This window comes from Martes martes (genome assembly GCF_963455335.1).
Source record: "Martes martes genome assembly, chromosome: 7".
NCBI lineage: Eukaryota > Metazoa > Chordata > Mammalia > Carnivora > Mustelidae > Martes > Martes martes.
Genome location: NC_137894.1, coordinates 117,457,658 through 117,482,784, shown reverse-complemented (window position 1 = coordinate 117,482,784; position 25,127 = coordinate 117,457,658). Strand labels below are relative to the sequence as shown.

General features: G+C 46.8%; 1 protein-coding gene across 4 annotated transcripts in view; it reads right to left on the bottom strand.

Moving 5' to 3' along the window:
• Window positions 1-25,127, bottom strand: part of FOXN3 (forkhead box N3) — a 391,874-nt gene that overhangs the window by 23,472 nt on the left and 343,275 nt on the right. For 2 of the 4 annotated variants that reach the window (XM_080807757.1, XM_080807756.1), the window contains one exon: window positions 2,135-2,200. The exons of 1 other annotated variant lie outside the window; for it this stretch is intronic. In XM_080807757.1, the coding sequence (XP_080663883.1) occupies window positions 2,135-2,200 (66 nt within the window). The remainder of the gene's footprint in view (window positions 1-2,134; window positions 2,201-25,127) is intronic. One more of the 4 variants, XM_080807758.1, reaches the window with a different exon arrangement.

Genomic DNA, 25,127 nt, shown 5'->3' with positions numbered 1-25,127 from the left:
TACAAAAATAGTCTTCTACCCTCTCCCCTACCTTCACATTGATTTCTTGGCTGCTCCTACCAATGGGCTCTCCTTCCATGACTTCTGGGGGCCCCCTGGTTCCTTCCTTTCTGGAAGGACCCTGGAGCCCCCTTCTTGGCGTGGGGCCTTCATGATGGCTGAGGCTGGACTTCTCACAGTGGTGAAGACCAACATGGGAAGAAAGCCTTCTAAAAAGGACCTGACAGCTTCAACACATAAACACTGAGCATTCAAAACCCAACTTCAGCATTTTCATGTAAGACAGACTGTGGATACCTTGAAAAAATAATTATTTAGAGTTTGAGTGTTCTAGTGAGGTAGTGGGGAGAAGTTCATTTAGCCACGAGAGCATTATACAAACCATTAATTTGTTAACTAATCAAAATCAGTCCTGTTCCTCTTCTACCTGGGCTCAAGAATTCAGTAACAATGGGCTTTCATGGAAGCTCTGTCCAATCCCCCTGCCTCTTTCCCTCTTAACTCCATTATTCTGGCTCATCAAAAGCATCTCTCGAAGCCCATGATCACTGTGCACCGTGGCCGGGAGCTAAGGAAGATGCTGCAGAACTTGCACAGCTCGGACAAGAAAAGTGTTATGCAAGTTATGCAACCTGGTCTGTATGCTTCCTGCCATGTCCTCTGAGAACGGAGTTTTTTGTTTTGTTTTGTTTTTCAATTTCTCTGTCACGTCAAACATCACTGAAAAACCACATCACCGGGGAACCACTAGTTACTGGACTGTACTAGTTCTACCAGTGCTTGGCAGTGGTGCCTGCTTTTCGGCGGGGCGGGCTGCCTGACCCTTCCGTTGCTGGCGATCCGAGTTTAGCAAAGAAAGAATGGGAACTCTGCACCTTTCAGAGCACGTAACAGTAGCTTCTGCCAGAGGGACAAGCCTCTCCTGAGAATGTGTGGCCGCATCCCTCGGGTCTTTTAAAAGAAGGAAGGAGAAAGAATAGAGCCAAGTCCCCTCAAGCTCTGGGGAAGGCTGTGGCCCAGGGAGGGCTATGAAGGATGTTCTGGAATTCCACATCAGTCCCCTACTCAAAGAAGCCCCCAAGAATGGATGTTCTCTGATGTGGGGGGGATTCCCTGACTCAGGAGGCCAGGCACCCTTCAGGGAGCCAGAGGGTCCAACCAGCTGAAGTCCCCGGCCCCTGGAGGGTGCTGTGGTGGGGGTCTGCTACGTCCTGCTACCAACTTCGACCTGTGTGTTCTGTCAGCGGGAGACTGCGATGCAGCGAAGTCCTGAGCAGACCCCGGCAAGTGTGCCGGCCATCCGCTCAGCGGGCTTCCAGCTGGGGGGGAGGGCAGAGGGACCAGACTCCCATCGGCAGGAGGAGGAGACAATCCTCTCCATTTAAAGTCATCACTTGGGAAGAAGACCTTTCTAAAACCACACTACTCTAGGCTCTAGAGGTGGGGAAAAAACAGGAGGCGGTGGATGGGAGAGAAGTTCAGGGGAGGAAAAGAACGGCCTCAAGCTTGACATTGCTCAATGGCCGACAGAAGGCGAAGACAGGAGGCCTGCTTGGCTAAGTGAGGCCTGCCCCCTCCACGACAGCCTGCAGGGCTGGTGGACTTGACACACGGGGGCACCCACGGTCCACTTCAAGGCCACCCCGAGCTCCTGCAAACCCACCTTGCCACCTCTCTTCTCTAGCTGTAAAATGGTAGCCTGCTATCAGTGAGGTCCCCGAAGGGAAAGAAATTTCTAGAAATATGCACTGCTCAGTTCCCTAACTGTTAAGCTGGCCCCGCATAGCCTTGTCTAGCAGAACCTACCAAATCACGGGAATTACTCCCACAGGAGAACGGAAGTTCTCTCCACTGGGACTTATTACTGGGTCCACTTCCCTTCCCCCAAGCCTCAAACCCTGAGATTATATAAAAACTCTGTCATCTCAGAAACACACCGATGCACTCGTTCACACGTATGCACGGCAGCAGGCTTGCATGTGCATGCGTATGTGATCGTGCACTGTGGTCGTTTTGGAGTGATTCTACAAGGGAAGTTCTGCTTGAGCATTAGTTCTTCCTATGGCCTGGGATATAGAGGAGAAGGTTAAGTTCACAAACTATGGTGCTGTAGGCTATAGAAATATCTACTCACAACCTGCTTGTATCTCAGGGGGAGTATTCAAAAGCATCATGGCACTGGCAGCATCAATGTCAGGATCTGGAAAAATCAACCAATAAATAACATTATTTACAACGGGGCCGGTGTGTGTATGCACGTGTTCTTCCCCCTGCAAGCTACAGTTCATGAAAGCAACAGAGGAAAAAAAAAATCCAGGAACTAGATGAGCTATCCCCAAGGTGACTTTCTTCCCATGTGGATTTGAGAGGAAGAAAGGGATTCTAGAATGAGACTTAAGGGGAAGGTTCGTAAGTTTTTCAGACAAAGCATGGTCCCCCCTCATTTTGCTGATTTCATACTTGACAGGCTGCTGACCTGTGCACCCCTGAAGCTTGTTCCCCTGGTGCGGGGGGGGAGGGGAGTGGGGTGACAACAGGTTTAGCTCTAGGAACCTTTGAGGAACTGAGGAAGCTCACAGCACCAAGAAGAGAAAGCCCTAAATATACCTGCATCTAGAAAGCTACGCACAAGACGTCGGGGCATTTCCGTCTGTCAGCGGAATGCAAATTTGTGTTTTCCGAGACTGTGTGCGTGCCTGCAGTGGTGGTGTTGGTGGTGGAGGCATTGAAAGAACAACAACAACAAAAAAGACAGGAAAAAAACCTGCACTTCTGAAAATATAAAGAAAAACATTAAAGTTATGATGTCGAGCGCACAATGTTGGCTTCCACATCTATTATTGCTTTTAATACGGGACAAAAAAAAACCCTCCTCACTCCGTTGCTCTAATTCTTAATAGGTTTCTGAATCCTTCCTGATCCCCCAGTTGACAGATGGCAGGTTATATAGAGACAGAGAAAAATATTATCCTTTTATAACTAAATTCATTTTCCTCTGAGAAACAGCGGCGCCGCTGCTATGGAAATGAAAGTTGCCATGGCAACAGTAAACAACCCCCAAGAATGGTCACTGAATAGGCTGAAAAGAACATCTGCCCCAGCGCAGCGTCCCAGCTGCCCTGGGGCGAGACTCGCTAATGGTGCGGTGCTGCCGCGTGGTCGCGCCCCGCCTGTGCCCTGTCCAAATAAATGAAGTGTGCAATTGAAGTCGACATCAAAAATGCCTGCCTCTGCAGATTACTACCTCGGTGTCCGCTAAACCCAGTGACTAATGATGGGGGGACAGGGGGGCTCTCACTCGTCAGTTTTTGTACAAATTACATACCAAAAAATTCAATTTACTACTAATGGCTCCACGGCACTTTATTTGGGGTATTATGCTAGGAAATGACTTTTTCACTGTTTAAAAAAGTGCGTTTTTCATACTCTATATGTGCAGTTTAATTCCGAGGGAGTAATGTGATGCAGCATAAAGTCTCATGAGCGATTAATAATGAGGATGACGCTGGTTCTAGAAGACAATGTCTCCAAAAAAGGTGATGGCTGGGGGGGTGGTGGCACAGAGGAAAGGAACATTACTCTGCAGGCCTTTTTTGATTTTGCCTGCAGGAGGCCCGTTACTTACACTCAATAATGGAGTGAAGGTTTATTTTAATAGTATCGTGTATGAGAAACAGGTAAATTAACTTATTTGGCAACTCCCGGGGTGAAATTCCTAAAACAGTCATCACTCCACACTGATATTAAGATATATATATATATATAACTATATATATATTTTAGTTGAACTGTAAGACTTAAGGTCCCAATCACGGCTCCCAGGGTTCTCGCTGTTCCTATGCCCTTGCCTCCCCACACGGCCTGTTGCCAAGAGGCAAGGCTCGTAGCTTCTGTAAGACACTGCTGAGGCCTTTTCCCACCCCTCATTTTGGAAAGGGCCCCTTCCTCTCTGAGGGCTGAGAAAACACACACCTGTTTCTCAGCAGAGCAAAGGTTCCTTACCATTCGAGAATACAAATGTTACCGGCAACCAGGGTTGGGCAGGCTGCATGGCCCCTGCCTCCCCAGGTAACTCTTACCCAGACTTTTCCTCAACAACCAGGAGGTTCGATGGGGACAGAACAAGAAGAAATATAGGTTAAAAAAAAAAATTCAGGAGACTTTTCCTATTTGTTTCCCCCAGAAAATTAAAGAAAGTGGTTCTTTATTCTTCAAAGACACATGGGACCACAGGAGGAAGGTGCAAAGGGCCACAGATAGACAAAAGGAAAGAAACAAAAGAGAAAGAGAACCTTTGAAGAAAAAGAGTACCATCAACACCCACATGAATTTCGCAGAACCTAAGGGGCAACGTGGAAAGTGCTTCAGACCCACAAAACGTCACCACGACCACCAACCCCATCCCAGCTGAGCCAAATCAACACATCAACCAACTGAAAATAGGACATTTTAGGACAAGTTCCCCAATCCCTCCTTCCGCCCAAAGAGCCGTGCATGCCCGAGGCCTCCACAGACAAAGATTCCCCTGGCACCTTGGCCCTCCCGCTGGCCTCCAGGCATTCACAAAAGGTGCCACACCCAGTCTTGCCGAGATCTCGTTCACGATCAATCCCTACGGCCCTACTCTTCATTCTGAATGGACCAGTTCCTACGTGGTATAAGCCCAAACATGCAGCCCTGTGGGCAGAATGGAAGGGAGAGTCAGGCATGGGACGCCCTCCTCTTGACATCTTGCCCTTGGAATTAGCAAACACACAAAGTGCAATGGTCTGAGAAAATGTCCTTCCGTGTTCATTGTGTGCACACTGGCATCATGGGGAGGGGGGGGCTACCCAGTCCCCAGGGAGACACAGAGAGTGCCCTCCCGGGTGTACAGTTCGATGAATTTTATACCGGGGTAACCATCACCAGAATGAAGACAGAGGGCACAACCAAGATACAGACTTCATCACACTAAAGTTTCCTTGTGCCCCTTGCCTACCCACCCTTGCCCCGGGCAACTCCTGGTTGGCTTTCTCTCTCTTCCCGATGGGGCACCAGCAGCTCACTCCTTACTCCATCACTGACTGGTATTCTGCTGTGTGGGCAGAACTATGCTCTGGTTACCAGTGCACCTACAGAAGGACACTTTGGCTGTTTCCAGCTCGGGATCTTATAGAAGCCCCCATGAGCTTCTGCATCTGTCTTTGGTGAACACGCGTCCGCTTCCCTCGGGTAACTGCTGGGAAGAGCATATTTAACTTTACAGGGGACTGACAAACTCTCCTCCAAGGAGGCTGGACCCTGTATGAGAATTCCAGTTGTCCCACACTTTTGTCAATACTTGAAACTGTCAAGCTTTCACATTTTCTCCCCATCCTCGTAGCTGTGTAGTGGTCATTCACTGCGGTTCTGATCTTTATTTCCTTAATGACAAATGAGGTTGAGCGTCTCTTTATGTGCTTAAGGGCCACCGGGTCATCTTCTTTGATGAACATTCTCTTCAAGTTTGTGCCCCCCGCTTAATTGGGTTGTTTAGCCCAACTGTAAAGTTGTAAAGTTCCTTAAACATTCTGGATAGAAGTTCTTTGTTACATATATTTTTTTCCTCAGTCCATGGCTTCCCTATCCAGTTTCTTAATAGTGTCTTTTAAGAAGCAGAATTTATGAACTTCTTTTACAACTCAATGTTTTGTTTGCTCCAACTAAGAACTCTTTGCCTACCCCAACGCTGCAAAGATTTCCCTCCTGAGCAGTTTCTTTTTGAGTCTCACGCATCAGTGTAACATTTTCTGGGCTCCATACTCAGATTTACAGGGAAATGAACATGGACGTTGTCAACCAGAACTCTCTTCATCCGCAGACCGAAAACGGTACAGATCAACACCAGAAAGACCCGTCTGGGCTCCAGGTGGGTTGGGGGAACACCAGGCAGCCTGAGAGACGATTTGGTCCACCATGTTTCCATGGAAAAAGGTCTCTTGGACCTGCGGCTAGACATTGCCATGACCTGACGTTCATCACACCCTGACATCCTGTGTGCCTCAGAGCTCACACTCTGCCATCCCTCCTCCCCAAAGAGATGCCACGATGCTTAATCATCTACCTATTATTTCTCAGTTTTCTTCCCCTTTCTTTTTTTAATTAAAGATTATTTATTTATTTATTTGACAGACAGACATCACAAGCAGGCAGAGAGGCCGGCAGAGAGGCTAGCAGAGAGAGAAGGGGAAGCCGGCTCCCCGCCGAGTGGAGAGCCTGATGCAGGGCTCGATCCCAGGAACCCGGGACCATGACCGGAGCCGAAGGCAGAGGCTTTAACCCACTGAGCCACCCAGGCACTCCAGTTTTCTTCCCTTTTTAAGAAAATATGAAGATAGTATGTTAAGAAAAAATATACATGAGGTAGATATAACTTGAGAAATAAATGTCTTCCCCATAGACCCATTCCCAGATTCATGTTTTCTCCTACAGATGTCCAGAAGTGGGCTACACAGATACAGACACTTGGGTGAGCTCACTGATAGGAGGCATTTATACTCATGAACACATACTGACTCTTTAAAAAGGGGTTTATACGGAAAATACTTTTCTGCCATTTTTTTCCTTCAAGTTTCCACTAGGTAACACATCTCGGCCACCTTTCATATTCATATACGTTATCTGAAGTTCTTCTGTGGTGATTTTTTCGTGCATAAAAACAAGCCACACTGTGTGGACTGACATTCTCTTTTCTTTAGGCTGCAGATTACTGGGAGGGCAAACACAAAACAGCCGGAACCAGTGCCCAGCACACTGCCTCTGCCAACAAATCCTGAGCCCCTGAAGACACGGCCTCAGCACAGCAACCTCCTCTCCTTCCTCGCGTCCCCATTCTTCAGAGGATGCGGCATGGCCCATTCCCTCCCTTCCCTGCCTGCTCACAGCTCTCACTTCCTCAATGTCTCTCTGGCCCACTTGCTACCTTGGGTGATGTGGTACTTTTGTGAGCACACTCTGGGTTTCCCTGGAAGATTCCATTCTCCGTGGTCAAGACAGTCCAGAGGTGGCTCACTTCTTTAGACAGGAGAGGCTTTCTGATGGAAGATTTGGAATAGGATGCTTTTGATCAAGGATGCTGGTCTTGCAGTTTTTTGACTGGAGAGATTTTGGGTGATGGGGCAACTGGTTTGGGGCTGGGGGATGCTTCTGCTCCGAGGGCACTGCTGATTCTGAAGGATAAAAGGTCCTGGACCCGATGCAGTGGGATGACTGAATGGGATTCTCCCGGGGCTAAAAAGAGAGGTTTCCTTCCCCCAAATGGTTCAATCCAGCTTATGAGCAGAAGAGGAAGATATTTTGGACAGGAACACTTTCTAGGAATGAAGATCCACTCGGCAGGAAAAGCCTTCATGTGTTGCCTCCCTGGGGAACCGGGGTGAGGGGTACAGGAGCATTAAAGAAGCATTACCCTCTTTATTTTTGGACAGGAGAGTCTTCCCAAAGTACCTAATTCAGCATCCTCATACAGAAACCCCAAGTCATTTACCACTGCTTAATTCAGTAGAACATCAAGTGTGCCATCATGGATGCCCAGTAAAGTATGACCATCCTTAAAATGGAGCCAATCTCAAACTGGGATTAAAAAAACGTCCTCCTCTGCTCATGCTTCGATAACAAATGTTACTTCTCCTCTGGACCAGCTCCCAGCATCCCATTTCAATTTTCATCTTTAATGTGGTTGTCTTATCACATTGCCTCCTCTCTGCAGTACGAGACTGAAAAAACGGCCACACATCTCAAAAATGCTTTCACATCCTCTTCTCATGAAGGTACATACACAATTACATTATGCTACAGCGAGATAAATAAGTAGCAAAGTTTCTAGAACCAATGGCTCAGCTTTTTAGATGAAAAAAAAAAACAAACAAACAACTGCATTTCATTTCCCCAAAATGTAGAGATGGGTTTCTTTGGGGCACGGAGATGAGGCTGGGGTGAGGTGGGAAGAGGCCTTTCGTCTGTGGGTGTGATGGGAAAAGAACTGGTCAAGGCACGAGGATCCTTGGAGTCAAGAATCTTGGGTACCTGTGGCTAATTAATGTATGACTTTAATTTTGCTGGGATGGAATTCATTTCTTTTAAAATGGTGGGGGGTGGCTGCAGACTTGGCAGGGGACAGATTTTTTTTTTTTTTTTTTTTTTTTTACTGCATTCCACATAGTTCCTCGCTCTGTCTCGAAAGTCCTCCAACTTCCTCTTCCCTTTCCAGCTAGTGGTTGCCAGAACGATGGGACTCCATGGGGCACCTACCAAATGGTGTATTTGTTCCAACATCTTTGGAGAGAGCGAACACTCTTAGTAAAGCTAGAGGAGTACCCTACTGTTTCTGGACAGCCATGACCTATCATTCTGGGCATCTGCGGGGTCTGCTTTGAGCAATCCATCCAGCCTGACATCTTGTGGATTCCTAGTGTGGCTGCTGTCTGCACTCATTCTCCTTCCTCTGGGATATGGGGTCATAGGGGAGACCCCCTTACTCTGACAAACTAAGAACACAAGGGACAGCTGGAAGCCCTTGGTTCAATCCTCATGGCCCTAGACTGCTACAAAGTGTGAGTACCATCCTTTGCATCGCTGAGCTGACTGATCTAACAAAACGATAACAGATTCCCATATGGGAAGCCTGAGAATTATAAGCAATGATTCTCTTAGCAGTGGTTTAATTGTGCATAGATCTCATGTGTTTATTTCTGTCTACTCCCCATCATACCTGAAATGTTTTATAGGAAGGTGAAAAATCTTTATATAACTGAGTAAAAAGGATTCAAAAAGCATAAAGAAACAACAAACAACAGAGGACACACACATGGACAGAAATTATGAGACAGAAGGACCCCATACTCATTCAGTCAAGTGCACACACCAAAGTGCTCAGAGTCTCTCGCATTCTCCACCAGAAAGTGAGCCCTGCTGCAGGCTCGCCCTCTGTGGCCTGTGTTCCCAGCACCTGGAACAGCACCTAAAACATACATAAATGGCTGTTGAACAGACCAAAGCATGGTTTATCCAACAGCTGTCTGAGGCTGAGGATGATGATTCCAGGGCATAAGCCTCTCTCTCTCTCTCTTTTTTTTTTTTTTAAAGAAAGTTAATACTTTCGTAAAAATCTGTTTATTTTTAAGTAAGCTCTAGGCCCAATGTGGGGCTTGAACTCCTGACCCTGACTAAGATCCAGAGTCACATGTTCTACCAACTGAGCCAGCCAGGTGCCCCAGGGCATAAACCTCATGATATGCGGTGGAATCCCCTGGAAACTCCAGAAAACCAAATGTCAGGCCCCACCCCAGACAACACTGAGCTTTGCAAAAATTCACCAGAGGAGGCTGCTGTGTAGGAAAGGTGAAGAACCACTCTTAGTAGTAGCAAATCAAGGGCATATGGATGCCATCCAAAGGAGTCCACCGAGGAAGACAAGTGCTCCCCAGAAATCTGTTATCATCTGTAACATCACGAGATCTTTTTGCTTTGAAATATCTTTTTTTAAAAAGATTTTATTTATTTATTTGACAGAGAGAGATCACAAGTAGACAGAGAGGCAGGCAGAGAGAGAGAGAGGGAGAAGCAGGCTCCCCGCCGAGCAGAGAGCCCGATGCAGGGCTCCATCCCAGGACCCTGAGATCATGACCTGAGCCGAAGGCAGAGGCTTAACCCACTGAACCACCCAGGTGCCCCTGCTTTGAAATATCTTTATCCACTTTCTGCAACTCTGCATGAGTGACACATCTGAAAATATGTGGTTAATCCATGAAGATGGAGAAAAAAAGTACCTGGGATAACTTTTAGAGCCAAGGAGATTAGATGAAAATAAACAAACAAGCAAGCAAGGAAAAAAAAATCCCAATAAGGTATACATTTCCAGCGGGGATTCTGGATCCGCCTGACTTCATCCACACACACTCCATATACCAAGTAAGTGGTTCTCCAACAGGGACTCCATCAGGGACCCCTTCCCTCTTCCCTCCAAGGGCACATGTCGGTGTCTGGAGACATTTGTGATCGTCATGACTGGGCAGGAGGGGAGGGTACCCCAGGCATCTCGTGGGTAGAACCCAGGCAGGCTGTTGCTCAACGTCCTGAACAGTTTACAGGACAGCTCCCCCCCACCTACCCCCCCCCCCCGGCCCATGAAGAACGATCCACAGAATGTGAGCGGTGCTGAGGCTGACAAGCCCTGTACTCAGCTTATGTGTACATGTACTGTGGTCAAGAAAAGCAGGTTTTTTTGAATCAAATGATTGCAAATAGTATACATCAAATATAAATTGATATGAAATTTACTTTGTTGTTGCTGTCTTTTTTTTTTTTTTAAACTTTTCCTTTGTGCAAAGTCCCTAGGCCTGGGTTATGAGAAAGGACATCTATGTTTGTGGCTTTGAAACCACTGAAGTAGGGAGTGGCACTCTTTGACCACTGCAGCAATCAATCAAGACATCTCTAACAGCAGCCTCTGATCTCAAAGGCAGCAGCACAGGGGAGTGCTGTCAGATGTACTGAGATCATTTACCGCGAATATTTCTTTCACTTCCCTGTTGGCTGAAGATTCTTAAGACGCAGTATTCACTATGGGTAGGAGATGCAAACATTTGAGGGGTTCGCACAGCCAGATCGGGGGGTGGGGGGAGCTGTCACCACAAAGTCCAGTGGACAATCTTCACAATGGATGGGAGTTTAGGGAATAAAAACCTTAAGCAAAGATTGACTCCAAGTGGTGATTTAAAAATCATCTCTAAGATGGATCTTTGAGCTAGAGAACACCAAGTGTCCCTTCTCCAAAACACAGAGTCCAAGAAAACCTCTAACTCCTGCTACTCTGAAGAAATGAGGCAAGTTGAAATTCATAAGCAAGTTGAACCTAAGAGTTGTTTTTGCAACAAAAGACGATCTAAATTAAGCTGAGAGGGTAGGGGAGGAATGATCAACAAATGCATTTTAAGCATTATTAGGCTCCCATTCACACATCTTTTGATTTTTTTTTTCTCAGCTTAAAAGCAGTGCCTGGTGAACTCAGCTCTGAGAAGCAACGTCACCATCCCCTCTGCAAACCAGGAACACATTTATCCAAGTCAGATCCCTTTCGAACTTGTGTAAATTGCCCATTTATTGCCCCAAATTCCACTTCATGCACAAGCAGATTTGAGGAAAAGGTTCTGGATGAAAGGTACAGAGCTCAGGGTGCACCCTGGGCTGGGAGACAGATGACTAGGGTTCTCCCTGAGTCAATCACTGTCACTGGGTCACTATCACTGCTGCTTCTCTGCTTGAAAAGAAAAAAAAAAAAAAAAGCTCACGGACACGCCCCACAGCAGATGCTTCCAGCGTGTTTTCTCTGGGCAACGAGAACGCTTTACTTGGATATCTGCTGGGTCTCTTCATTCAAATGTCCCCCCTGCTTCCGCACTTCTGAGAGGTCTGGGTCTCATCTTCTGTCTTTCCAAATCTGTGCTTCCAAGCCCTTCCCTGGGGGCACAGGAGGGCCCACCCCGTCTCTCTGGCACTGCCACTCCCACGCCTCTTTTATCCAATACTCTGAACTATCCTTACTGATGCATGTTTACCTCTTTAATGACTCTGACCAGTTGTGGAAGTTTTTCTAGCAGCTACCTGGGAGCAAACAGAGGAATCACATGGATCCAGGGGTGACAGTACAAAGGTCTAAAATCCTAGAACCTGAAGACCAGGGTAAAGGTGACAGGAGAACCAGAACAGGGTATGACCTCTGTCCTAGGAGTCGTAACCATTTTGTAGGAGGCAAGGAGGGAGTTCTGGTTTGGTTCTGTTTGGTTCATTCATCTGTGCTGCAGCTGCTTGTCTGTAATGGGGTAAAAACATTTTTTTTAACTTCTTGCAGGTGAATGAGAAACTGTATATTCCTTGCAGGTGCCTTTCCCTTTGCATCTCATTCAGCTGTAACCACTTACTGGGTTCTCTGGTTCTCTGACGTTTGCCTCCCTGGAGGTGTGGTAACCCATGGCCAGGGACAGAGGAGACATCAGGGATTTTGGAAAAGGGGATTCCGACACCGGGAGGGAGGAGTACAGGGAATTAATGCCGAAGCCCTCTAGACTCTGGAACTGTATTTGCTTCGAAAACCTCCTGCTTGGTCCTGGCTTCTTCAACCAGGGATGGAGCCAAAGTCCACCACTGAGCTGGGACCTGGAATGGGGGGGTTTTCCCGACAGCCCTGAGAACGGAAGGTCCTGGCCACACTCATGTCTCAGTTAAGAAGGCTGTCGGCTGTCAGAGGCGAATCCAGCGACAGAACCAGGCCCAGAGATCCCCAGCATGGGAACCAAAAGCCAACGGCACACCCGAGGACAGACAGGGCATGCCACCGGCAAGAAGTCCTGGGGAGCACCGGGGCGTGCATCTCGAGTCCTCTTCTCCCTCTCCCCTGTTAGCTCTTCTTTCTCAACTGCCGCTTCTCTCCACCAACAGGAAGATCCATCCCTGCCCAGTGCCCAGCCAGAAAGCCGCTTCCTCTGCTAGTGAAGGTCATGGGGCTGCAGGCAAGCCGGGCGTGCTCTCCCGCAGCTCCAGCCGCTCGCCTGGCAGCCAGGCCCCCACCCGGCAGTGCGGGCTTGCTGCTGCTGACAACTGAATATTTCCATTTGCACGGCAGCGTCCATGAGGTCTGTCTTCAACTGGGGAGATGTGCAAAGCCTCTTTTTTCCAGAAGCAGAGATCTCATCTTGGAGTGACACTGGCAGGTGTGTTAGCAAGAGGACCCATCACTCACAACCCTGACATCAGAATTCCAAGGCACAAATCAGCTGCTTGCCCCATCTGCACTGCTTTCCTCCCTAAGATGAAAGCAACAAGGGACCAGAGGGGAAACTCTGAACACCAGGCTCACTTTGTCCAGGAATGTGTGTATTACGCTGACTCACAAGATTTTCAAAAGGGACCACGGAAGCATTGATTTCTTCCAGCTCCGACAGTAGACTGTCATCAGACGCGTTAGCAACCTGAAGCTTACCCCGCCCGTGCCTTCTGCACAAACGTCTACCATATTGAATCAGACACACTGTCCCATGTAATGCCCAGCATCTGTAGGTGCCCATGCCACACACAGTCATGCAGCTGAAACGATCTTTGTGGCAAGTTTTTCCTATGCTGAAATCAACTTCCTTCCTTGAGAGCTCCTTCTCAAACACCTGGAAGGGGAGACCACTGCGACACCACAGTTGACCCCACAGCAGTGAGATGCCATGGCGTGGGTAATGGTTAGGCTCTCCATCTGGGAGTGACACCCAGCACTTCCCTTTACTACTCCCAGACCAGTTCCAGGATCTTCTAGGGACCCATCTGCAAAGGGAGGACATGGATGGGTGTGGGGAGAACAAATAAGAAAATAATTCATCTGTTTACAACCCATCAAGTAATCAATTACGGTATTCCCCAGAGAGGACGCCCCAAGAGGCTGGAACCGGAGAATCAGGCAGGAAGGAGATTCACAACTGGATGCAGCACGGAGGGGAAGGGAGTTCAGAGGAATGTGTCATTCCCCACCTTGACCCTCTGTACACCTGTACCGCGGGGATGTGAGTTCAAGGACGTATGGCAGAGTTCTCCCACTTTGCTATAATTGATTTTTCAAATGAAAGTTTAGTATGTTCTCTGGGGAGAGGCCAGTCTACCCACGGCCCAGAATGGCTCTCCCCACCACCACGCCATGTGCCTGTGGCAAAAGAGGAAGACCAGACCCCCAGGTCTGCACGTGGAGGGAGACGAAGGGCAGCAAAACCAGTGCCCAGCCCACAGTGTCGTGTGAGAAGATGGACAATGAAGCCAGTCCACAGGAAGTCACCCTCTGGGGAGGCCGAGTGTGACAGGGGGTGAAGGGCAGGGCAGGATGGCCGAAAGCTCACATCACTGTCTTCAGGTTTTTCTCTAGCTAGTCAGGAGGTCTCTGAACGCCCAGCAGGCCCCAGGGCAGGAAATCGATCAAGAATGGACCAGGGCGGGAGGGAACTTCTGCAGGCCTTTAGCCCTCAGAAAGCAAATGGCTCTCTGGCCACCGGCTTCCCAAATGAAAGTTGGAAGAATTTACTACTAAAACACAGTTACTTAAATCCTGCCTGGGGCATCTTATCAAGAGATCAGAAGGAAATACAGATAGAAGCAGGCCCCCTTCCCTACAGACAGACAGACAGACAGACACACACACACACACACACACACCAATCACCCGCTGACACCTGCTGGCTCAAGTGGGTCCTTGAAAGTCATCTCTTTCTCCCTTAGAGACCCGAGCTTCAGATACAGAGAGGAAAGAAAGGAGGCGGAAGCACATTTCCCATGACAGACTTGGAGGTCCAAACTCCTGCTTCAGTCCGTACATCCCTCATGGAGGACCCCAGCACTGCTTTTGGGCAGCGGGAGCCTGGCCTTCCTTGCTAGGCAATGATGTTCAAAGCTGCCAGTCCATCCCCTCGGCTGTTCTTCCAACACCAACTATGGCTGCTGAGTCTTAGGACTACTGGTCACTGAGCCTGTCTGGGCCTCAGTTTTAATGCTTAGTCGTTAACGCTTCTGGTCTAATCCTCTCCACCCCACCCCCCAAATACATTAGGAAAAAAAAAAAAAGACTAAAGCAAATCTTTATTTGCTTGGTATTTTTTTTTAACCTTTGTGTAGTTCTCTGAAACACATTTGTTCAGAAACAACCTACATTATGAAATATATCAGTTGAGAAATAAAAATAAAAGTACTAACAAAGCACTTCTTTTCCTTCATCGTACAGGGTCTTCCCCTAATGTCTGTCTCAAACCTGGCTCCTGCGATGTCCTGAACACCTTTTAGGGGTGCACAGCCAGTGGGTACACTGAGGAGCCTGTAATAAATATAACAGATATTGACTCTGTTTCCACACTCTGAAGAGTGTGTCCTCAGTTGCACACAAAGACACACGGGCACCATCCATCCATTGCTGAGAACGAAAAATACCATTACACTGATAATCAGCAATTCCTTTCAGATCCAGTGCAAAACCGACAGAGAGACTCAAGATGAAGGCTGTTCGTATCATGAGCATAAAAGGATTAAGCTTCCCACTCAACAAAATCGAAGCACAACACGGTGCTACTGGGAGAGAAATGAGGGGGAGTCGAGCCTGCCCCAATCCTGAAGGAGATTCTAACCTTCTCTAAGGAAGAGCCCAGAACTCCAAGAGTCCACAGGGCAAGGAGGTTGGGAATGACTGGCCTGGGCTTAAAATTTAGTCTGACCATAAAGCAGTAAGCTGATCTTCTGGTGGGCGAATGGGAAGTCTGTTCTGAAGACAATCCTCACGGAAGTCTCCAGAACGGTTTTGTTTTTGGGAACGGATGCAACCCTGAAACAAGGATTGTGGTTGTAAGGAGTCTACTTTGAAGGATCCCTCTTTCTGGGGGGCTGGGGAGGGGATGTGTTCCATAAAAAAACCAAACCAAACCAAACAAAACCCTGAGCTCCTTACTTGCCAGCCCCATAGCATAAGCGGTTAAAATACCTCGTACATAAAAATACTAAGGGAGTGTAATGTGGAATAAAGTAGGCCCAAGTGCTGAGGGCAAGAGCTCGGTCAGGGGAGCATGCTTTTAGAAGAGGTGAGTTCAGGCCAAACCTGATGTCCTCTTACTTATTCCAGAACTATCAATGCTAAGCCAAAAAGGTTTTCAGTTTGTGTCTGGGGCATACCTGTTTTTAAAGAATAATCAAGAGAGCTGACCATCACCAGACACTATAATGAACAGACCCGGGCAGGCTCTGAAGGTGAAAGTGACAAAAGGCGGCGGTGTGGTCGGGGATGGTCTGCTCCCACTGGGGCTGCCGCAGGGACAAAACCATCCAGAGACAGCTCTGCAGGTCAACCCAGCAAGCTGGTGATCAGGTTACCTCGTGAGAACAACTGAGTTCATTTCCTTACCATGAGACGCATATTTCATCTTTCAATAGGAAAAAAGTTCCAGTAAGGATGATGCGGGCAAAACTGCACAAAGACTACCGCAAGACAGAAAAGGGAAGGGAAAGTCTGTCAACTGCCACTGAGCCAGCCCCTGTGGCTCTCTCGCCCTTGCAAGACTCTTCTAGGAGGGGTTCAGCGGATTCTCACCAAGCCCCAGTCCCACCTGGAAGTCTTCAGGCTCCGGCTGAGCGGGAGAGCAGAGTAGCCACTGTCCTTTCCAAGTAAGGGCTTTGGGGAGGGCTGAGGAGTGGAAGAGAGGGGAAATCAAACCGACGAACTGTTTTTAAGCACATCCAGGCTTTCCCACCAAGAGAGACTCCTGGCGATGGGAACTCGGTCCACCCTTCGAGGCCAGGGAGGCCCAGCTGAGCCCATGCCACCAGCCCGCTGTCCCCCCAGATGATTCCCGTCCTAGACAATGTGCATGTGCAGTGAGGCAAGCCAGGGTGCAGGAGACAGACTTAAGGACAAGAGATACCCCAGAAATCTGGGCTTTGGCTTGAATTATGATGGAGAGAAAAATGCTGGGAGGCCTTCATCTCTTCCCTTCCCCTGTATTTATTTCTCACTCTGCTTCTCCTGGGTAAGAAAAAGAACTGGTTTTTGGGGTACCTGGGTGGCCCAGTCATTAAGCGTCTGCCTGCAGCTCAGGTTATGATCCTGGGGTCCTGGGATCGAGCCCCGCATTCAACTCCCTGCTCAGTGGGAAGCCTGCTTCTCCCTCTCCCACTCCCCCTGCTTGCGTTCCCTCTCTCGCTGTGTCTCGCTCTGTCAAATAAATAAATAAAATCTTAAAAGAAGAGAAAAAGAAAGAAAAAGAGCCGATTTTTTTTAAAAGGTTTTTGCTTTTTAAACAGAAATGCTCTTCACAGAGCCAATCTCACCTGAGACTGAATCCACATGCTCAACAGTCTTCTTTGAAAGTTATTTTAAGGCGGTCTGCTGTATTTTGCACATGGATGATAGGATTACGGCAAAACAGGATGAATGAACTAAAACCTGGTGCACCCCCTCTTTTAAGCAACCTCCTCCAGGAGCCCCTACCTGGTGCCTCCTGCCAAAGAAGGCTCCAAATCCCTTTTAGAACTAGCATCTGGTACCGGAGTCACCCGGTGGGGGTTCATGGGGTCCTGGAGCAGAGGGATGGCTGGCTGTGCCTGAGTGTGTGGGGACAAGCTGTATATGGCCCTGCCACATGCAGCCCTACCACGAAGCCTCCTCTGCAAACCTCCACAGCGGTCTCTCGTGCCAGACACCCAGGGCTCTTCTCAAGGTGACCAGTAACCTGCCTCGGGGTAGCTCCTAGTCATTTTTTGTGCATATGTAGCATCTTCTCAAAGAGATGACCTCGCCCATCAGTAGTCCTTGTGGGAGGCTAGCGATCATTCACCTTCTGGAACAATACCTCTCTTCTCACAAGCCTGCCTTACTTGTACTCTGAGAAAAAGGAGGACTCTTGTCATTGAATTCTTCATTTAGGAAGGATGCTGGCTTCAAGAGCAGAAGATACACTGAGGGCCGCAGGTGGCCACACATTCTACAGACAGAGCCACAACTTCAGGTACCTGAGTAGAACCTCTTCTCGCTTATTAACTGTCACAGATGGTTGGCAAAGTGTAAAGACAGTGACTCTACCAGGTTGTCAAGATCTGACCAAGAGCTTGCCTCCATCAAGGGTATTCTGGTCCTCAAGAAATGGACTTTTAAGGATGTCTCATTCGTTCCTAGGTAACTGATGAGTTTCCAGGCTCTGCTACTTCTAGAACCTACCACATGACCAACCACAAAAGCCTCCTTGTGCTTAGCTCAGGCTTCATATTTCCATATTCTGTGGTATAGCCTGCAATGCTGACTTCAAAAGCCAAAGAAACATTAATCTTAGTCTCCAGAGGGGCTTAGGGTTATAGGCAAACAGGATGTGCTTCTGAGTAGTCTGTAAACTCATCAAAGAAGCTATACATACTATCAAGGTGCTAAAATATTTGGGTGGAGTCTGAGATCCACAGCAAACGGAAGAACTGCACGGTTAACGTCACTTGTGGCAACAGACTGGAGTCTCTAACACTTCCCACTGGTCTAGAGCAGGAAACATACATAATAAGACCAGAGCACCTTGTTGCACTAGAAAATGAGGACACTATCAAAGTCTACCGACTTCATTTCAAGTCTAAAGGACTTAGGAACCTACTTGAGGGCCCTCCCATTGGACAAAGATGGGATAGTTTGAATTCCTATGAGGATGATAACTGCATTAAATTGAAATACACCAAAAATGCTTACACCCAATAGTTTGTAATGATATTTAAAAAAAATATTGGAGCTCATTGGCCATCTGTGGGAAGTGCTAGGGTACTGACTCATGCTTTGAAAACTGATGAAAACAAGAAGCAGGCAATGGCTCTGCCTTTTGTATATGAAATATACCTGACCTTGCTAAATGATTGAGATGTTCCTCTATATAGCCTGGGTGGCTCAGATGGTTGAGTGTCTGGCTCTTGGCTTTGGCTCAGATCATGTTCTCAGGGTCATAAGACCAAGTCTTAAGTCAGGCTCAGAGCATGCTCTCTCTCTCTCTCTCTCCCCCTCTCTAAAATAAATAGATAGATAAATATTTTTTTTTAAAAAGTATCCTAGGTAATACATGAAAAAGGAATGATAAAATTTTGCATTTGCAAAATTTTGCAATCCCCTAATGAATTAATTTATCTAAGCAGTGATAACCAATAGCTGTTAATATCACACAAAAAGGAAACAAACAGATACAATGTATCACCCAATAGAGGTATGAGCCCCACTTAGAACTAAGTAATCTTATCCCCAAAAAAGAGTTCATCTGGAGACACTTGGCACTGTTTGGAGATATTTCAGTTGTTGTGACTGGTGTGTGTGCGTGTGTTCGTACACTACTGGCATCTAGTGTGTAGAGCCCAGAAATGCTGCTGACCATTCTACACTGTAGAGGACAGCCCCCCACAGCCAAGAATTATCTGGCCCTAAACATCAGTTACCAAGGTTGAAAAAACCCTGCTCTGGATTTAATACCCAATTTATAGAAAATCCAGGGGACAAAGGAACAAGTTAAATGACAACACAAGTTGAATCAGCAGAATTCAGACTGTAGCAAACTCTACAGAACGACTCAAATTCTTAACCAGCAGCAGCAGCAAGAAAAAATGACAGACTGGACAGATGATTATGGAAGGGAGCCAAGAGACTGAAAGAGATGTAAGGGACAGACCGATTGATTACAATGTATGAACCTTATTTGGTTCCGGATTTGAAAAACTAGTGGTTAGAAAAACTACAAGCAAGGGGGGGCTGGGTTGTGCAGGAGGTTAAGTGCACCGTTCTTGATTTTGGCTCAGGGCCTGATCTCAGGGGCATGGGATTGAGCCCCACGTTGGGATCTGCGCTCAGAATGGAGTCTGCTTGAGATTATTCCTCCCTATTCCTCTGCCCCGTCCAGTTGTGGGTGACCGCACTTTCTCTCAAATAAATAAATAAATAAATCTTAAAAACAAAGAAACCCCAAAACCAAAAAAAAAAAAAAAAAAAAAAAACAAAAACCAAACCTAAAACAAAACATAACAAAAAACCCTCCAAGCAATTGGGGAAAAGTAAACATTGATGAATTACTAAGGAATTATTTCTGAGATATAACTGACATGTAACATTGCATAAGTTTAAAGTATACAATATAATTTGATGTATACTGCAAAATAATAATCAAAAATAAACTTCCCACAGTAAGTTAACATCCATCAACTCACACAGTTACAATGTTTTTCCCTTGTGACGAGAACTTTTAAGATCTAAGCAATTTATTAAAAAGTTTAAGGTGTGTTATTGATACTGTGACTGTGCTTTTTTACACTTGATCTTAGCCAAAAGGCCGAGAAGCGATGTGACTGTGCTTTTTTATTTTTTTTTTATTTATTTTTTAAAGATTTTATTTATTTATTTGACACAGAGAGAGGGATCACAAGTAGGCAGAGGCAGGCAGAGAGAGGTGGGGGAAACAGGCTCCCCGCTGAGAGCCCGATATGGGGCTCGATCCCAGGACCCTGAGATTGTGACCTGAGCCGAAGGCAGAAGCTTAACCCTCTGAGCCACCCAGGCACCCCGTGACTGTGCTTTTTTAAAAAAAGATTTTATTTATTTATTTGAGAGAGAGCACGCACGTGCACGAGCCAGGTGAAGGGGGTATTATGGAGGGGCGAGGGAGCAGGAGAGGCAGAACCTGACTCGGGGCTTGATCCCAACACCCTAAGATCACAACCTGAGCAGAAGGCAGATGGTTAACCAAATGAGCCATCCAGGTGCCCCGTGACTTTTTTTTTTTTTTAATGTATATTTCCTGTCTTTTTGAGCTACATACTGAAATATATACAGAAGAAATTCCACAGTACTAGGGATATCCCGAATCCCTGTTCCTTGGGGGTGGAAGGTGGTGGGAAGTGAGAGAGGTACAGATGCAGCAACACACCTGGCCGGGATTTACTGATCATCAGGTGACAGGTGACAGACGTCTGTTCTATTTTTTGCAATATATATTGAAATGTTCCAAATAAAAAATTTTAACAGAAAAAAAAAGCAAAACAAAGGCAAAATAATACCAGTCCAACCGCAGCAGGTGTGGAATGTGCTCTTTATGAACAAAAATACGGCCCATGACACGGAGCTCCGGTGACTCTGGGCTCCCGGAAGGCCACTGGGGAATCCAGGCTAGGTCTAGACTCACTGAAGTTTTACTTCCCTCTGGAACACGAGTTAAATTTGACCTTCCGCTGGAATAAGAGTTAAACAGTGCTTAAACGTGATGCTTAACCAGCGTGATAAAGCACAGCAGGCCCAATTTACTTTGTCTTACGGTGCACGCCTGGTTGAGGTTGGGGGAGTGTGCGCGGGGTGGGGAACGGGGTCAGCACCCTCCTGACCCCTGAAGGCAATTAACTTATACTTCCAAGCAGGAGGTACCATTCTCTTTAACTCAGCAGGCAGAACTGTACATAATTAGAGGTCATAATTACGGCTCTCTTTTTAAAATGTGACCATAGTATCCAAATTGACCTCTTGCGGCAGCGCTGCCTACACGCTGGGAGTACATAAAAGGCGGGCACAGGCCCTACCCCGCGTCACAGTGATGGGCAGCCTGAGTCCCCAGGCAGTTTGAGAGGTCAGGCATCCATGCTTACTCCCCGTGGAACTCCGGTCTGTTTGGGGGTTTACTAATTATCATTTTTCATGGAGAAATGTTTCATTTCTTTAAATAGACACGGACTAGCCAGAGTTCAGTGCTGTCTCTTTGACTATGGCAGAGAGGCAAAAGGAACCACTCAAATTAATAGGCTAGGAATGACTGCATCTACTGTCTAATTCGCCATGCAATAATACCAACGTTGCAAAGATCGGTCCCTGATCATTTTCTCACTTGGGTGTTTTGTGAAGTTGCTGCAGAGACTCAACTTTACCTTAAAAATTTGGATTTATTGTTATTTTATGACCCCCTCATAACTGGCCTCACCTAGCAATACTTCTAGCTTATACGGCACGAATCATTATACAGAACAAATCGTTTTGTGGGCAAATAAAACCCAGCCGGACTGCTTTCCCTTCGCAGCGCCGAGTAATAGCATTCCTGAGCTACGGGAGACCCTCGGAAACCATCCTACAGATGAAATGCCCCAGGCAGGTCCAGAGAGAGGGAAACCAGAGCCAGGGCAGAAAATCGCGGGGTGAAGAACTCCCGGAAACACTGAAGGACCAACTCGTGGTTAGTGCCTCACTCGGTGGCCACGTTGATTCCAGTTCCCACTTCTAATAGAAAGCCCCGGCAGCTCCTCTGTGTCTCTCCTGCCCCTCAGGAGCACCGCTTCTTCACTTTTCACCAGGACTCATTAAATAACCCTGACAAACAGCAGCCAAGTTCCTTCCGACAGTATTTTAAATCCCCAGTCAATGCTTAAAAAAATTGGAAAGAGGGATGGTACGGCACCAGCTAATCTTTTCCTGGCAGTTAAAAAAGGATCAAAAATTCCGAAGTTTGATACAAGTAGTTTCAAATGGATAAGACAGTGTCAAGTCACAACATTTACACAGTCGAGTGACAATCCCTGCTTGGAGGCATGAGCTTCACAAAACGGCCCTGAGAAACTGGGTTGTGGGGTTTTGTTTTTTGTTTTTTTAAACCAATGTAGTTTCCTTGAATTGAACAGCCTGGGAGTGAATTATGGTTCTCTATATTTGTAAAAGCTCCTCTATTCAGAAAAGAAAAACTTAACGACTATTCAGAGATGTCCAAAACTAGAGTTTAAATAAAAGAATAATTGCCTTACTGCTTTTATAGGCATGTCAGTAGGAAAAAATACTACTTTACTACTTTATTTTCTTTTGGTTCAGTAAGAGAAGTCAAAGGAAGGAGTCTAAATACATCACAACAAAGGTATTTAATTGCGACCAGTTCATTTGCATCTCAATGTAAAGTCACTGCATGAGATACCAATGCAAACGCATTGATAAAAGTTCATGTTTCAGGGGTAAATTCTTTAAGTTTACATTATTTTTTGAAACACTGCATGCAGCCGTTCGGCCTAGAAACTCCAATTCCATGCTTCACAGGGATTTTGCAAAATACCTGCCCATATGTCACAGTTCCAGAACTGTGGCTTGACCCAGCACCCAGCAGAGTTTTGTCACTCAAACATCCTATTCACATGAAAAGGCTCGGGTCCCTAGAGCTCTGCTGTCCCCTTCAGTAAATCAGCCGCCACCATATTATCCCCAAGTGTTATTTGCTACAGTAATTTATATAACAAGCCACAAATGAAATCCCATCAGTTCCTAGATTTTGGTTCTGAACTGCACACTTCATTTAGCAGTGGCATCGGCCATGGCCCCAGCACCTGCTGATGGAAAGGGTTAAAAAGAGGGGTGCTGTGAGGTCAGCCCCTCCCTGTGGTGGTTCATCAGACTGAGCCTGTTTAAAAGCAAAACATTCCTTCCACATCACAAAACCCTGGGCATCTGCTGAGTGGCCAATTTGGCTTACTCTGTTGTGTTGCATTATATTCTCCAAAGAAACCATACAGTTTGGACCACAGAACACAATTAAGTTTTACGTATCTTCACACTGTCTTAGCTGCCTACTTTCTCCATCTAAGTACTTTGCCAAAAGCCGAAACCCCAAACAGAACAGCTAATGAATCCAAAGCGGACTTCATTTTACTGATTCCATTTCACATAAAATTGTTAATTCATCTGATTCTTTCCTTTATTTCATTACCTTTCATCTGGAATATCCCATGTCCCACTAGTCAGGTGGTATCATTCTGCCTGTTTTTCTCTCTGCAGTTGTCCGTGCTAGAAGGACAAGAACCCAAACTTAAAGCAAGTCTGGAGATAAAGCTTCCCGAGTAAATTCATTTTTATCACCATCTTCAATGTTCCAAAGTGGCCAAGTCATCTTGGTCATGTTTATTAACTAAAGGTAATGGGAAAGATCCCAATCAGAGCTTTGGTGTATAGAACCACACAGATCAATTCTCTCTTCGTGAATGCCGATGGACGGTTCTGAGCTCCAGCCACTGAGTCTCACTGAGCATCCTGGGACGGGATCAGCAATACCCTGGCTTCTTGATAACCACCCAGACACCAGCAGTTTGTTAGGAAGGAAAGAGCGGCTCACACTGAACCCTGAGCAAGAACCATCCAGAAGGAGGGGCAGGGGTACGTGGGCAGTCCCTAGGAAGACTGAATGCAGAAACTGCATGCAAACACTGGTATTTTGTGACATTTCTAGAAAGGTCCACAGCTTTTATCCAGCTCCCTCTTGGGTGGATTATACAGAACAGGGTAAGAATCACTGGCTTTGCACTCCCCTCATCAGAGACGAAGTCTCAAGCCAGAGTGCATCATTAGGACAGGACTAAAAGCTGTCCCTTTGCTCAAAGGAAGAATTATGATTCTTTGGTTTGAAATAATTCTGAAGTTTTTGCAATGCTAAGAAAAATTCATTTTGTTAAGGACTTAATGTATGTATCCCCCCCAGATGTCTATGTTGAAGCCCTAAACCCTAATTCTTTGTGAAAGAATTAGGGTTAGATTAGGTCATGAGGTTGGAGCCCCCATGATGGAATTAGTGGTCCTAGAAGAATAGGGAGAGAGAGAAGAAAACTGTCCCAAGCCCCTATGCCCATGAGCATAGAGGAAAGGCCATGGTGGGGTGGGTAGAATTCAGTGAGAGGAGGCATTCTTGCAAATCAGGAAGTGAGCTCTGTGAGCTCTTACTGGAAACCAACCCCCCGGCGCACCTTGGTGTTTCAGTTGGCTAAGTATCTGCCTTTGGCTCAGGTCATGATCCCAGGGTAATGGGATGGAGTCCCACATGGGGGCTCCCTGCTCAGCGGGGAGTCTGCTTCTCCTCTCCCTCCGCCTGCCGCTCTGCCTACTTGTGCTCACCCATGCTGCTGCCCTCTATCAAATAAATAAATAACATCTAAAAACACCCCACTGGACGGCAGAGTTGTAGTGACAGCAGCCTCTCTCGTGGTCAGTTTCTATAGGATTCTGGAAATCGTTTCTGACAGGCCAGCCTGGTTTCGGCTCTTCCAACAATTTTTTAAGTCCTTAATTCCCTGTATGGCCTCTCTTTCCGCTTTAACCACTCAGAACACTTGCCAGCTCCTGCCCTATATCCCAGACCACAGAACCAGGACATCATTGAAGAGGACCAAGGGAGCTGCCTGCCTCCTGTGGGGGCAAGGAGGGGACAGCCGGTTAAATGAGAACCAGACTGAAGCTGTTACATTCTTCAGCTCTCCGTTGTTTTTTTTTTTTTTTTTTTTTGTTTTGTTTTTTTTCCAGCTCTCCGTTTTTAAAGACAGAAACCAGGGAGCGCCGATCCATTTAACCCATGGCATCTCTCTGGGCACCTGGCTGGCTCAGTTGGTAGAGCGTGTGACTACTGATCTCAGGGTTGAGAGTTCGAGCCCCATGGTGGGTGTGGAGATTACTTCAAAAAATAACATCTTTAACTGACACAGTTTCAGAAAGATATATAAAGAGGGACTAGGCTTCTGTGTTTCACTAGGCTGGCGGGAGGAGGGGGAATCTCTTCACTTCCTTTTTTGCTTGAGCATACATGTGAGTCCTGGACCGAGAT